The sequence below is a fragment of the Netta rufina genome (assembly GCF_964035555.1).
Source record: "Netta rufina genome assembly, chromosome: 12".
Classification (NCBI taxonomy): Eukaryota; Metazoa; Chordata; class Aves; order Anseriformes; family Anatidae; genus Netta; species Netta rufina.
Window position 1 is genome coordinate 16322983 of NC_140135.1, and position 15358 is coordinate 16338340.

General features: G+C 34.4%; 1 protein-coding gene across 1 annotated transcript in view; it reads right to left on the reverse strand.

The window, feature by feature from the left end:
• The window catches only part of DIAPH2 (diaphanous related formin 2), a 184169-nt gene that overhangs the window by 148479 nt on the left and 20332 nt on the right, over positions 1–15358 (reverse strand). Inside the window, exons 5-11 of the mRNA XM_084294179.1 lie at positions 11794–11814; positions 5998–6137; positions 4852–4926; positions 4697–4766; positions 3896–4032; positions 2727–2835; positions 542–652 (exon numbers count right to left, since the gene is read on the reverse strand). Of these exons, the coding sequence (XP_084150305.1) occupies positions 542–652; positions 2727–2835; positions 3896–4032; positions 4697–4766; positions 4852–4926; positions 5998–6137; positions 11794–11814 (663 nt within the window). The remainder of the gene's footprint in view (positions 1–541; positions 653–2726; positions 2836–3895; positions 4033–4696; positions 4767–4851; positions 4927–5997; positions 6138–11793; positions 11815–15358) is intronic.

Genomic DNA, 15358 nt, shown 5'->3' on the forward strand with positions numbered 1-15358 from the left:
AATACTCAGAGCATGAGACAGAACTATGGATCCTCCCGAATTTTTCTTATTTCAGAATTGCTCTGCACACCAGTTTCTTGAAAAATAACCCATTCTACCATGTTTTCTATCATGATTTATTATAATTCAGTTCATTTGACACCCCACTTACCCCCCAGTTCTTAAGTTCTAGAAGCATTTATTAATCATGTAAAGACTAATTTTCAGTAGCTGTTAAAACACACACATACACAAAGAGCTCTTTAGGCTTTCAGAAGCTCTATAACAAATGAAGACTGCATGATCACATTCAAGTACAAACATGATATAAAACCTATGTACCCTAAAAAAATAGACATATAAGTATCAGTAACCTTTTCAAAGCAAAAAATACAGTTGCATGAATTCACACAAATATAAACAGGTATGTCATAATTTCTCACATCTCCTGCATGCCTTTAGAATATATAAACAACAACATGTCAATGAAGTGATCTGTTATTCTTCAACAATCTCAGGTAACAGGCTATCATCAATTCCAATCAATATACAAACTACGTACAGGCAATATTTTCTTCAGGCCACAGCGTAAAAACTCATTTCTCAAGTGTATCCTGAAATCAAGTTCTTCTGGAGATGTAACAAGGGCATTGATGAGCTGCATGCAGGCTACCTGTTATTGGAAATACAGGAAAAAAAACGTTTAGTACGCATGCAAATGAAAATAAATACTTATTGTCTTCAACTATTTCAGTTTACTCTGTAAAAAACAAGTATCAAGAGATTGATATTATTCATTACATTGTACGCAGACAACAGTTTGACTGACTTATGCTAGTCAAACATCAAATACTGTCGTGCTTTCATATTATGAGTACTTCTGCTACTTCAACATGGTATCAGGTGTAAAGGATTAAACTTCATTTCAGAAAGTTATTACAACACTACAGTTCCACACTGCAAGTCCTCTTCTTCCTTGGTACATACTAATTTGAAAACAACCTGTTGTTTTTTTACAGTACTCAGAAATTATGTGAAAAAAACACACACTAAATATTTTGCATCAGCAGGTGTCTTTTCTACTCCTGCACCTCATTTTTGCAAAATGCCTGAAGTTTCAGACTATGGGCCTAATGTTTTAATTGAACAGCTGTGCACTTGAATTAATTTTAAAACAGGTACACAGTATCATAATGCCAAAGTGCTGACACATTATAAGACAAAAACAGGACTCCAGGGAAATACCATGTTTAGAAAGAACTGTTAACTGCAAATAGAAGTAGCATTAGGGTAGACATAAATAAACAAACAATGGCTTCAGAGAAAAAATCAGATAAATACACCCTTCTAATTTTAATTACATTCACTATTTAGTTTTAATGGAACATCCTATGGAGCCTTAATTTCTATTAAAACACTTTCAAAGACACTCCCTTTATATAGCTGTATCATCTGATAATGTAGTATCATCACATTTGCTTCAATAATTCGTATGCTACCACCAAGACATAACTTAACAAGCCAAAAGTACAAGTCCAATCAGAAATTAATAGAGAGAAAACGTGCCATCTGCTGTAATTGCTTTTGCCAGAAGAGATGTTGGCCTAATGACTTGTGCCATACATTACAAGTGAAGAACAGTTTTGCCAGAAACAAGTTAATGAGTCTTACGATTGTATATTTATTGAAGTATAAATGTAGTTCGGGGGTGTTTTTTCATTCGGAGGGTGTTTTGTTTTGCGTGGTGTTTTTTGTTTTGCTTTTAAATCAACAAGGTCAAGGTTGGAGTTATCAAAATGAATTTCTTTTGTGATAACATTACTATTAATTTAACAAGCATGCTTAAGATGCAATCTCATTACATAGTATCAAAACAAAGGCAACCAACCATTTCAGTTAAAAGTGCTTTCAAAACGTTAACATGTTTATTAGTAGTAGAAAGATAAACGTCAATCTCCATTTCATCTTTGGCTTTCAGGAACACCCACCCACGTTCATGGTAGCTAGCATTTGTCAAGCATTTCCACCTACATTTCATAGTTATTCTAAATTATTAGTATTATGAAGTAATTTGCTTATTTATGACAACATGATTAAAAACCCTGAGGGAAAAAAAATAGTAAGTATATTTCATGACTTACTTCTCCAAGACTGTACCTTTAAACAATAGAAATTGCTTTAACTGAGACTCCAGTACAATTGAGTAGCATATGGGTTTCTCCCTATCACAAACTAGACAAAATTTTATGCTATTTCTGCCAAAGAGCTTTAAATTCCATACTTTTGAGTGACCTAACCTTTAATATTGCACTTTACCAAAAAGATTTGCTGGGTAGATATTTTCAAAATTGACAAATTTCAAAACAGAATACAAACTCCATTTTGTGGATACTATGACCAAATTTCTTCTAAGAAATAAGTTTTACCCAAGTTCATACAGCACTGCTTGAAAGCAGATGTCATCTATAGAAACTTGCTGAACACCTAATCAGCTCCAAAACATGAGTTTCAGATACTAAATTAAGACTCCTGTAGGTGACATATATGATCTCATAATGGATAAAGGGATCCCTTCCATGCAAAATTCTAATATCAGCAGGTCTTTTCTATTTTTCCTATTTTAGTAAACTGGAGTAATAGTAGTAAGTAGTTTTCACTGGTAAATTAAAGATTGTTAAATGGTACACAATCTTTTAGTATTTCAGATTTCTTAACTATTGGTAAGCATATAAAAAACGTAAACCCACCTGCAGTTGTAAGAATTCATGATTCTCCAGTCCTTCAACAATCTGAGAAAAGCGTTCTCTATTGTTCCTCTCAGCAGCAGTTGTTATAGCTCCTAAAAGCTTGTCCAGCCTAAGAGAAAGATGAACTGTCAAAACGTATACAACTCCCAGCACTGTCATTTTAAAGATTTGTAGTCTTTATTTATGCAACGCAAGATTTTAGTGCAGTTGTAGATAATCTGAAAGCATTTATCTGCATTTATCTACATTCATCTACATACAGTTGAAAACAAGCCGAGAATCAAGCATTAAAATATATACATGTTTAATGACATACCTATGTAAAGTTGAAAAAAAATCAAGAACTATGTGTTAAAATATCTACAAGATTAATGTTGAACTATAAAAGGTGAATAGATCTCTAAACAGTTGTGACATTCAGCTAAGAAAGAAGACATGGCGAAAAAAATTACTGCCTTTGCAAACTGCGCAAAGTACTACCAGAAATGTTTAATGCTAGAATTCCCAAATAACCTGTCTTTTCAGAACCCTTATGTAGTGAATAGGCAAAAACAGTCTGAAGACAAAATTCACCATTTTTTATGTTCAGTAAACATATGCCAAATGATTATCTTTATTTTACAAAGACAGTGGACATACCTTAACATGTGATGCCAAACTAGTCAATTTCAAAAAATCATCAGGTCATCTCCCCTCCTCAGATGCTGATGTCCTAATTGAATTCCTCCCAGTAATGGGACCAGTTGTGCCCCACGGTAACAATTTTAAACACTCTAAATCTGACAGCTTTCCTTGTGGCAATTAGACGTTTGCTATTCCGTAACATTCTTCTCAGGGATATATGAAATAATCTATGCTTTGTTTTGTTTTGTGTTTTTTTTTTTAGCAGATATTTATGAATGTTGATGGCTTAAGTCATCTCTTCTCTACAGTGCACCATTATATCTTTTTCAGACATTTTTTCGGGTCATGTTTTGTAAATTTATTTGCTTTTCTCCAATTTAATGCATCAGAACAGGTGAAAGTCTCTTCTCATTTAAAATACAAGTAGCATTAATAAAGTAATGGCATAACAGATTACAATTACATATACAAGTTCTCACCTGTGTCCTAGCTGAGAACGCAAGAGCATTCAGAAAAAAGAATTTTTCTTTTAATGTCTTACTTACATATTATCCTCTCCAACGATGCAAAGAGCAGAAAGTATTTTTACTGTTTCTGTCATCATGTGTGGTTGCCTTGGATCAATTGCTCTTGATAACAGTAAGAGACTTCTTTCATCTCCTAGAATCCTTTGCAATCCGTACTTAACAAAACAGAAAACTTACAGTGAAAATAAAATATTGGCCTCAAATTCTCATAATCATTGGATTTCAGAACCTTAGGCACCTTCAGACACATGCACACGTTCCATATGAAACTTGGTAACATTCTACTAAAACTATTACTGCTTGGAGATGGAAGTCAGACTCCCAGTTTTATATTTGATTTTTTTTTTTTTCCAGGAAAACAAAATTCAGTTCCTAAAAAAGATAGCCAACCTTGTAAAATTAGGTATCAGTTCGTATTTTTTATCTGAACTACCTCAACAGCATGAAGTTGTTATATTTCCACCTGTCCCACCCTACCCCGTAACAGCCCCTGGGCAAGTCAAAGCACACATGCACACACACACTAAATCATAGAAGTCAAAAACTAAGCTCATTTTTATTGTATACTTGTAAAAGAGCTGAAATAGGGTAGGTCAAAAAAAACTTATATTGGCATTTATTGAATTTATTTTTTTTAATTTTCATCAAGTACAAGTAAGTTGGCAAAAAGTTATATTACCTTAAGACCTACATTTTAAGAGTCTGCTAACAAAAGATATATGAAATTTCCTTGCTTTTCTAAGATTCAACATGCGACATTCATCTTGAAATCAAAAAACTACCATACCAGAAGTCATCTGCATTTTAAATATTTCTTACTTTATTGTTCATAAATGCTTTGAGGCACTGGATAAGTTTATGTTGATTCTTCTTATCAATATTTTCTTGCCTTGAAAGGAAAAAAGAAAACAACGTAAGTACAATCTTCATGTGCTACCCCATCTCCCCCCTCTTCAAGTGATTTGAGTCCTTACTGTTTCTTGTCCAGAAGCCTTTCCAACACATCCAACATAAGTCCAAGACCTTCGTGTCCAAAATTGTTAACCCAGCTGGAAAAGGGAGGGAAAATGCTTCTAATTATTTCTTAATCAAACCTTAAGCTTACAAAGCTATGTCTCCAGTACTGCTCTCTTCAGGCACACTACTGTAAGTCTCACTTTCCAAGAAGATCTGATCAACAAGACCAATGCTTACTTCTAGAAATTAGACTTTATTAAGAACCATCAGAAAACTCAAGAAACTATTGCAGACAATTGTAGGCAACTCATTTATCCTTTTACATTGTGCTGAGAACTACGTTTTGGTGCCAATAAGCATGCGGCTGGGTGTTTCACAGGAAGTGACTAATGGGAAAGAATCCCACATTCACACAAATTCTCTTAATCCTCAAAGTTATATCTGCCTACACCTCTGTGTATCCTCATGCAAAAACTCACTTTGAATAAAACATTCAGAAACTTCCAATCCTCTGGAAGGCAGTAACCCATGCCACTGCAAGATCTTTAAAAAAAGTTCCGTAAAACTGAGTAAGAAGTTTGTTTAAAAACAAAAAGCAACAGTAACAATAATAATCATCATCTTTTATCACTTAACTAGCAGTTAAGCTATGATTCTGCCACAATAGAAATGTGGAAAACGGTTTTGGAAACATCTCATTATGGATGTGCACTGTTTTAATAACTTCCCTCACAAAATATTTGTTTCAGAAAAAAAAAAAACAGATTTGGTTTACATAGTTCATACTAAGAACAAAGTTTCATGTATAAACTAAAACAGCCTTAGGCAACCTGTTGGAGCTAGTCTGAATACAACTGTTGTACCATTCACATCCAGAGTAGGAACAGAATAAATCATTACAATCAATACAAATTTCGTCCTCAAATTGCAAGGTGCAGACAATATTTTGATATTCAATCATCCTATTTGATATCAATGTGTTATTGACTACTGATGTAAAATGAATTCCCACCTTTAAAAGAAGGGATCTCAGAACTTTCAAAACCAACCCTTTTTAAAGCGTTAATGTAAAGGCTCTGGCAAAAACAAAAATAAAAACCCAACACTACTTTGCACCGATAAAGAAAAACAGCATGATGAAAACCAAAGCAGAAGTTACTTACCTGACTGGATTGCTGGTTAGAGACACTCTCAAAGACTCTAGACAATTGAGAAGCTTTTCCTCTGCAATTCCGGATCGCAATTCATGAATATATTCTTGTGAGGACAGTGTGCATTCATGCTTGCTGTTTTTCAGTCCACCCTATCACAGAAGAGAGAATGCTGCTTAACGGTATATAGATCATTGTAGCATGTAAGTAGATGGTAACACATAAGCATGTCAGTATTTCCACATGAATTTTAATATCGCTGTTTTCCCTGTAGAACTATTAAAGACACCTGACCGATTTTCGAAAAATGTTTAACAGGTTGGATTTTGTATCACAAGGGTAAACATATTTCTGGCATCTTTTTCACTTCCTTGAAAAAAGTCCATGTACCACATGTTGGATATAAAAACCTACTCCTATATTTCAATTGTATTAGCATATTTGACTGCTTAAGACAATCTCATTTAGCATTTGCTTCACAATACTGCATTAGAAACCACCATAAACATATGCACTCCAAACCCCTACAGTTGTTGTTACGCTTCTCTTATCATTCTCTCTTTACCTGTCTTCAATATTTATTTTTACAGCTGCATTACCATATCCTGACACTCAAATTCTCTCTTCTGCAGAAAGAATAGGAGGTTAAGCCACTGAAGATGACATTGAAAAGGAGCTGGTAAAAAACCCACTGACTATTAAATTGGTGTTTTCACAACCATGCAAATACATGGCTCAATGATTTCTTGTAGCAGAACTCCCTGCTTGGTCACTAACAGATCCCTAGAGGAACTTATTTGTTATGAAACAGAAGAATGATGTAGAAGATTTCACAAAGAGCTCATCTCCCTGCTATAGTGCCCATTTTGAAGAATAACCATGTACAAAGGTGTTTCAGTATACCTTTCAGTATATCTGTTACTCAGTTTTTAGAGCTGTATCATTCCAAACCATGAACAGTGCTCAAAACATTTTACCAAAAGGTGCAAATAACCCTTTGCAGAGCTCTGATCAGCTGTAGAAAAGTAGGCTTATCTTCAAAGTGTGGTTATCACTAATAGGCAGTTGTTAAAGCTCCTTACCTCTCTACAGTTGAAGAGAACCTGATAAAGTTGTGTCATGAGTGTAAAGGCAATATTAAAAATGTCTGACCCAAAAGAGGATTTACATGTATTTGGTTTTACTTGAATCAGGAAGTTCAAATGCTGTAACCTTCCACTTTTGCCTCCTTCAGAAAGCTACACATTTGACTAAGTTTGCTTTGCTTTATTTAAATTCTTAACATTCATTTTCCAACAATGACACTAAATATGGCTGTTGACAAAATAATGCCTTTTCTACATTAAAGTTAATGATTATGACCTACATATATCCCAATGTTAATTCATATAACAACTATTAAAATGTTCGCAGTATATATTCAAATATACACAACATCAACAGAACAATAATCTGACAGGGACTGTGAATGTATTAAGACAAGAGTGCTCTCAAGCCTGTGTCAGCTTTGGAGATGTGGACGTGAATAGTGCCTTTAGCTAGACAATGCATGCCAGTTACACATAAAAGGACTAGGAGAGCGAAGAAGATGAGAAATAGCATATAAAGGAACGATAGTCTGTCAATATCAACTTTCTAAACAAAGAAATGCCGTTATGCAAAACATACACTTGGCTTTAAATCAAGGAAGCATATTAGTACTACGTATTAAAAAATCATAATAGTACTGCAAAATCATTATTCTCAAAGTCCGTAATGTAAAGAAGTGGAAGACAGGAACAGCTTCATGCTGTTCACTGTTTTGGAAGGAAACCTGGAAAAGATTATGTGTGTTACTATCACTATCTGCATTGCACTACATGCAGTTTTTGTCATCAAGCCAAAAAAATATAGAGAGAGATAATGGAAGCTTCAATCATATGTCTTTACATATTAAGTTAAACCCTAAAAAAGCACTCCAAAATGCAAGACATATTTGGTTTTCAAAAGGTGATTTCCTGTGTCTAGCCCTTTCACTGTAGCTTGCTGTAAACTCCAAAGAAGTACCTACACAGATGAGGCATTTAAGACTTTTTTGTGATGTTTTCTTTTATATGTAAACTTAGCGTGCTCTTGCTGCCTCTCTTTCATAGGCACTTAGGACATTACTGAAGATCCTCTATTTCCTTGCTTCCGTAAAACTCAAGATTCCTTCAAAAACAGATAAAATTTATGAACAGGTGAAAAGTTACAGGAATTGGAAGTATGATTTCCTAAGCCTTCTTATCATGTTTTATGGAACAGGTGTACTTCTCCATTGCTGGCATAACTAAGCACCTTTAACTGCATGACAGTAAGAAACCACCTCAGCTTCCTTCCCCCCAACCCTTCAAAAACAGATTATCACTTAAAGTGGCTCAAAAAATCCATTCTCAAAGCCTTTTATCCAAGTACTCTAAATCATACTAGAGAATTCTCAGCTTCTTAACAGGATTACTTCGTTGTTTTCTGCAAGCAATTTGTCAGTCTCATTCCACTCTTCTTTCCTCTAGCCACGCTAAACTCAAGTGCTACAACCAAGTGCTATTTCTTTTGTTTCTCTATTAAAAGTTTTATTTGAATGCTATATTTAAGTACTGCTATGCCTTTACATGGTTCAGATTTTAATATATATATTTCAGTTATTCTGAAAGCACAGCCTAGAAAAAAATGAAATACAAGGTCACAGTTAAGTATAGGCTTTGTGTGAGAGCTTCTGGTAAGACTGAAGGCAAAAGTACAAAGGGATGTAGATGGCTAGATCCCACACTAGAACTTTCAGAGATTAAATCGAGTATAAGATGAAAGATCTTAGAAGTAACTTTACAAGCAGTCACCTCAGTATTACAACTAAGGTATATAATTATTCATCTATGATCACTCAAACGAAAGCTTGGACCACACATTTAAAATCATTCTCTGAGGAAGTCAGAAGTTAAGTTTAAGGAAAAAAATAAGCTTAAGGAAACCGGGAAGTCTCACCAGAAACTTGTATGAAAGAAAACCCAGCTTGCTTTCTCAAGAAGAAGGTTAAATCTAATGAAATCACACATTTCAAGTTTTAAGGGACAACAGTAACAAGACAGATACCTTACAGCACAGAACATAACAAAAAATCAACTGAAGTATGGCTTTCTCTCTACATGTTTAATTATTCCCTAGAAAAACAGACAATAATTAAATATTTTAAATATTTCTATTTTCAGTTTCTTATTCTATGTTGGCTACTGGTGCTAGACAATAAATTCTTCCCCCAGTAATTTAGTAAATGTCAAAAGGGTCTTCCAAAGTGCCCATCTTTAGTGCCCACGCTACTAAGGTTTTATTGCCAGAGGAGGCCTGGAAACAAGGTTAGAAGCCAATATCTAACAAAACAAGAACAGAAAAAGCATTTTTACCTTCATGAGGAATATGCCAGTATTCTCTCTACTCTGTGCTGAAGAACTATGAAGCACCCCTACACCAAACAGATGGGCTGCAACAGTTAAAATACGAGACCAGAAAAATCTGTACAAGCTGCTCGTCTTTGAGGCACCAGACGGATTAAAATCTCACTGGTTTGAGGCTAAAGCTGAGTTCGTCAGCTGAAGAAGTTTTAACTATGTTGCTTCCAATAAACAGGCATTTTTTACTTCAGGGAGAATGCTGGTAGCCAGTACATTGACTAGAAATCTCACAACAGCATAAGTGGTCACTTCTTTCCAATTCACTGTACCTGTTACAGAAACAGCTGGTACCAGAACACTTATTAATGAAGTCGAAGTAGTAGCTTGTATTCCATCCCCATCACCTCACATTAAATGACTGAACTGAAGAGTTTTTGTATACCGTCTATTAATGCAATTCTGTTGCTACGTCAAACAAATGAACAACTATATTTTAATTAGAGCATAACAAGAAAGGCAGATAAGACAATGGAGGTGGTGCTCAGAGACCTTTTAAATTCTACATACTTGCAGCACATTTTACTCGGAAAAGCAGTGCCCTTGTTTAAGCTATGAGTAAAAATGTTGTATCATCTCCTGTACTAGAAAACGAAACTCTATTTAGCACCTATCCCTTACACACTAGCCAGACTTGCTAGCTCAACCGAACAAAAACAGAACCTAGTTCTATGTCAGATATCTATGTCAGCGTCTTACAGTTAAGCATAGTTGTGCCATTTCAATGCAGTTATCTCTGCCTTTAAAAGACATGAAAGGTTGCTAAATGGGCAGCTCAAATGACAAGCAGGCACCAATGTTTGATGTCCCAAATAAAACTCAAATAAATTAAAGTTCCGGGTTTTCCAGGAACAAGCAAACCTCCTCTACAACTGTACTATACTCCGACAGTATCAGCATCAACGGCATGAGCAGTCCAAAGTTCTCTTCCTTTCTAACCATAAAATCTGTAGCTTTTCAGAAAAGTAACTACATATAATATATACAAGTTTCAAACTTTTTGTAAACGAAGTGAACAAGATAGTTGTCAGTCACCCAGAAGGCTCAGTCTGCCTGGAGGCATGCTTGGGGAGCAGCAGGTGGATTTATTTTGTTGTGTGTTTATTTTTTGTTTATTTATCATTCTCCTTCTCAGAGTACAACACCAGTGCTGTCAGATGCACTCAATTTCCAACTGATGAATCCGATAAAAAACAAACACTGAGAATAAGCACAACATGCATTCTTTAAGCCATTATATGTGTGCATAAGCCATGCTTTAAGAAGGGCATTTCTTATTTCCCTAGTTACTTGTGCAAAAACATGCTTTTAATGCATAACTATTAATTCACATTCTAACGGAGAAAAAGAAAAGGCATGCAGAAAATGACATTCTGGTATATTCTATTCCGCATATCCCAATTTCCTTTATAAAATCTCTTCACAAAGCAGCTGTTCAGAACAATCCATATTACAAGGAAATTACATGGGAGCAGCAATTATTTGAAACTAGTTTGAATGCATGTTAATAACCTTTGAGGTAATGATTTTTATGGTGTTGTTTTTGTTTGTTTATTTTAACTACAAAATAGAAACATTGAATATGACCTAAGTAGTAAACCTTGCAATAAAAAAAATATAATAAATAAATAAAAAGCCTGCTTGGCTACAATTAAAGGCCACCCATAACTAAAGAGAACATCTTTACTTTCAGGCATTCTTTAAATTGTAAATGTAATTATTCCCAGAAAGTCATTTTGATCCTTTTTCCTGGATTTAGTCCTGATAAAAGAAGTATCAAATACTTGTTTTAAGAAGTTAAATACCAATAAATTCAACCATGACAATATAAAACACAACCAAGAACCTACTAATGCAATAGCTATGCTGCCTATACTACTTAATTGACCTTTCTGAATCCTGTGTTAATCCTATTTACGCTGATATCCAGGAGCTGACATTTTCACAGTGAACTATGAATGTTAACAACGTAACAAAAATCTGCATCTAAACAGAATGAAAGAAGTCAAAGACTAATTTCAAGTTTCAGTTGATTGCCTTCAATACAAAAGCACAACAAGCCTAAACTGTATTGGTTGCTCATGATGAGCAGATGAATTCTCAGAGTTGCAAGTCTCTTGAAATAGATCCCTAAAAATTAAAATGAATCCCTTGGAGTAATAAATAATTTTATAGCGGTAAGTTAAGTCCGACTGTGGTCAGAAATAATTATTCTGATGAAGTAAGGATGCATTTATGCCCATGGAACTTTTAAATCCATGAAGAATGTCTAAATTATTCTAACCTACTCTCTAGAAACCAAAACGTATTTATAATAAGAAAACAAAACTATCATGTTCATACTCACCGGAACTTTACTTCCGACTATCTGCATGCAGTGGTCAGCCAAGAGAGGTTATTGTGTGAAAAAGATAATAATAATAATACATAAATAAACACAGCAAAGTACTTAGTAGGATGTAGCATCACACAATTTTTTTCAATTTAATCATTAGTAATAGTTACACTCTTATTATTTGGTCAAAATGCTTAAGAGTTACATTTTCTCAACAGGAAAACAAGTTCTACTGTAAGAGAAAGAATTTGAAATTGTTATGTTCCACTGCTGAATCATCAGTATCTCACACATTTACAAATAGCTAAATGTCTAGCCTGACATCTACCTCTGGAGAGATTAAGAGATATGCCATATTGTTAAAATTAACAGGTCAGGCACTGTAAAAGTGAAAAGAAACTAAAAAGAAGACACTGAGAAAACTACAGAAAAAAAATAATGTCATACTGATTTTCTTGTTTTTACAAAAAATCATTTACCACAGTACTTTTTTATCTATTTAGATGATGTCATCATTGTATTTAATTAGATTTTCATAATCAAAAACATAGCCTAGCATTATAAATCTAACTCATACTTCAGAAAATCTCCTGCCATTTTTCTTTAACTGTTCAGTATGGATGCTTTTACATGGGTGATTAACCAGTGATTTACAGACTGATATTTTCTCTTTTTCACCATCGAACAGGAAGTCTGCATATTCATGAACAGCAAGTTGACTTCACACTGGATCAACACTTGACAGAAAGGCAACACACCTCTGCCCTGTTCCACCAGTTTGCGTAAATGACCATGATCCTGTAAGAAACAGTACTATGGACTTCTACCTAAACATTATAGGTCTTTTCTTGTCAGCTATTTTCTACAATCTGAAAGCAGCCTTTCTAATTGAATATCCACGTTTATCTGATCGATAGCCTGAGACGGTATGATTTTCTTCCAATATCTGAATTTGACAGTATCTGTTCAGCATCTGCCTGCTTTGTTTTCTACTTTTATCTTTTCCGTTACTCTTTTAGGAACTCTTTCAGAAGACAGAGTCCTCTCAAGTCTTTCACAATTACCTCTTCTCTTCTCTTACTGACAAAGCTTCCTCCAGAAGCACAAGATGCAACTGTCATCACCAGTCAGGCAATCTTTCTTCCTAATTTACAACCTTATCTCACCAATGTTCAAGTAATTCGATACGACATAAGATGTCACTAAGATCAGTTCTGAAAAAGAATTCTGAGCCTTCACCATTTCCCAATTACCATTTCCATGGTCAACAATGCATCTCTACAAATGAGAGAAGAAATCGGAAGCCCAGATAATTACTTCACATCAAAGGATCCAGCTTATTTGCTTCCATCTTTCCTCTGTCCCCCAAGAAAAAGGAAAGCTTTTTTTCATCCATTAAAAATCAAGGATTCTCACTCAGAACTCTGAGGACAGCACAGTGTTTCAGAAAAGCATGGCCAACAAGCTGCACATGGCACGCAGGGCAAAGAATATGAAGTACCGATTTTTAAGTTGGTTAAGACAACATGAGCAAATGAGAGTGATACTTCAGATGAATGGAGAGATCTCAAAGGCTCAAACTAAAATGACCATAGATGGAACTGGAAAAAAAGTTGCATCAATTGGCCAGTGTGCTTCATGAGCAATGAGCTCTAAGCATAAGAAAAGGCCGAAGTATCTTCAGTACAGAAAAGAAGATAAATGAACAGTTATCTGTGACGAAAGAAAGGGAGAAAATTTTAAGTAACATCATTTTTTATGCAGTCAGCATTTTCATGGAAGACAAAGCTGAGGACAGCCTGAGGAAAAGAAAGCTTGCCAAGTCAAGATGTGGTAAAAATTGGTTAGGGCTTGAATTCAACTAAGTCAAATTAGTTGACTTAGAATTAGAACTAAGTCTGTTCAGCCAAACAGAAGATGCAATTAACAGTGAAAATGAAGTTTGGCTTTATTATAAGATCCCAATCAATATTTTACAATTGAGTTCTACTTCATACATTTTTAAGTCAATTAAGATGCTAGCTATTTTCAGGCTATGAAAGTACAGAAAGCTCATTCATGCCTCTGAACAACCTTAAATATTCCATTCAGATGGTGTGATTCAATTGCAAGGAGCGCACAAAGTTCGATACAAGCCCTTTTTCTGTTAGAAAAAAAAGATTCTGCTTATCTATAGAACATCCATACTAGAGCTGATTTAAATTAAAAGCATATATTCATGCATTTTGGGATTTTTTTTTCCAGTTGTTAGTGGCAAATGTACGCCCAGTTGCTGCAGCTCATATGGTAGGCAGTAATGCAGTCTGTTAAAATTTTTCAACAGTTAGACATGCCATGCTTTTCTTACTTTACTACTGTATCATGGTACTCAAGGAGTCTACATTTCAATACCTTTATATGCATGGGAGAGAATCATCTCCTAATTAGTTTTGGGAAAGAAATGCAATGTAAATACTTTGCATTGTGAAAATTTCTGCTGCTTCAATAAGAATATTTTTGCTTATAAAAAAAAAAAAAAGATTTAACATTGATTATCTAGTAAAAACAAAACATTAGAACACAATCAAGTTCTAGGCAAAGCATATTAACTGAAAATTTCACATTTACTGCATAAGCTTGAATAATTTTCTATTATCCTGTATATTTAGCTAACCAATGCTTAATGCACTTGAATAATTAAAATTTGAAGTCCTTCACTCTGTCCTTTAAGCTAAATACGTGCAAGAACATCACTCCTCTTAGAAGGGTAATCACCATTTGCACATTGTAATAGAAACTTTTCCTCATTTAACTTTCTAATATTTAATGCAAAACATTTAGGTTTAGTAATTGCATGTGATTCTAGCTTTTTTTTTTTCTTTTCCTGAAGTTTAACTCCAGCAAGCTGATTTTAAATGTTAGAAGAAAAAAAACACTTATTGTGTCATTTGCAGTCTATTCTTACAGATTCACTAGGTAGACACCAAAAATAATCTTATTCTCTGCTCCATTTAATTAAGAAACAAATTACTATTTAATATAATGTCATCAGTATCTTGCAATCAGATTCCGCCATATAGACCTGCTAGTGCTGTTGCCATGAGGTGTTTGAATAATTACTCCATACACAGGCTTCGTGTCTAGTAAGCTACTGTTTGCAATAAAAGGTTAAGTGTGAAAAAAAAGATGAGATTCATCCTAATTTCTAAATAAAACCATACACATTATCTAATTCTATTGAAGAACCATGTTGATATCAAATCTGGTAACTTGAAGAATACTACTGCCCCTTAAATATGAAAAGCTAACCCCTTCTACCACTTGCCCCCAGTGCTGATAAGCAGTTCTGACATTATTGCAATTAATTCAGTTCCTTAAATTCAGTACTGTAATAGTTCTTTGAAGTTCTATATACAGCAAGCAATGTATACAGCAACAATATATACAGCAAACAATAGCACAAATCAGTATACAAACTATTTCTAGTGAAATCATCCATTAGTATTTGTGTTTTGTGCAATACTTGTGTAGCCTTGTGATGCATTCTCTTATTACATAAAAGAACTGTATAGTTCTTTTTGTATATTGCCATAGTCAA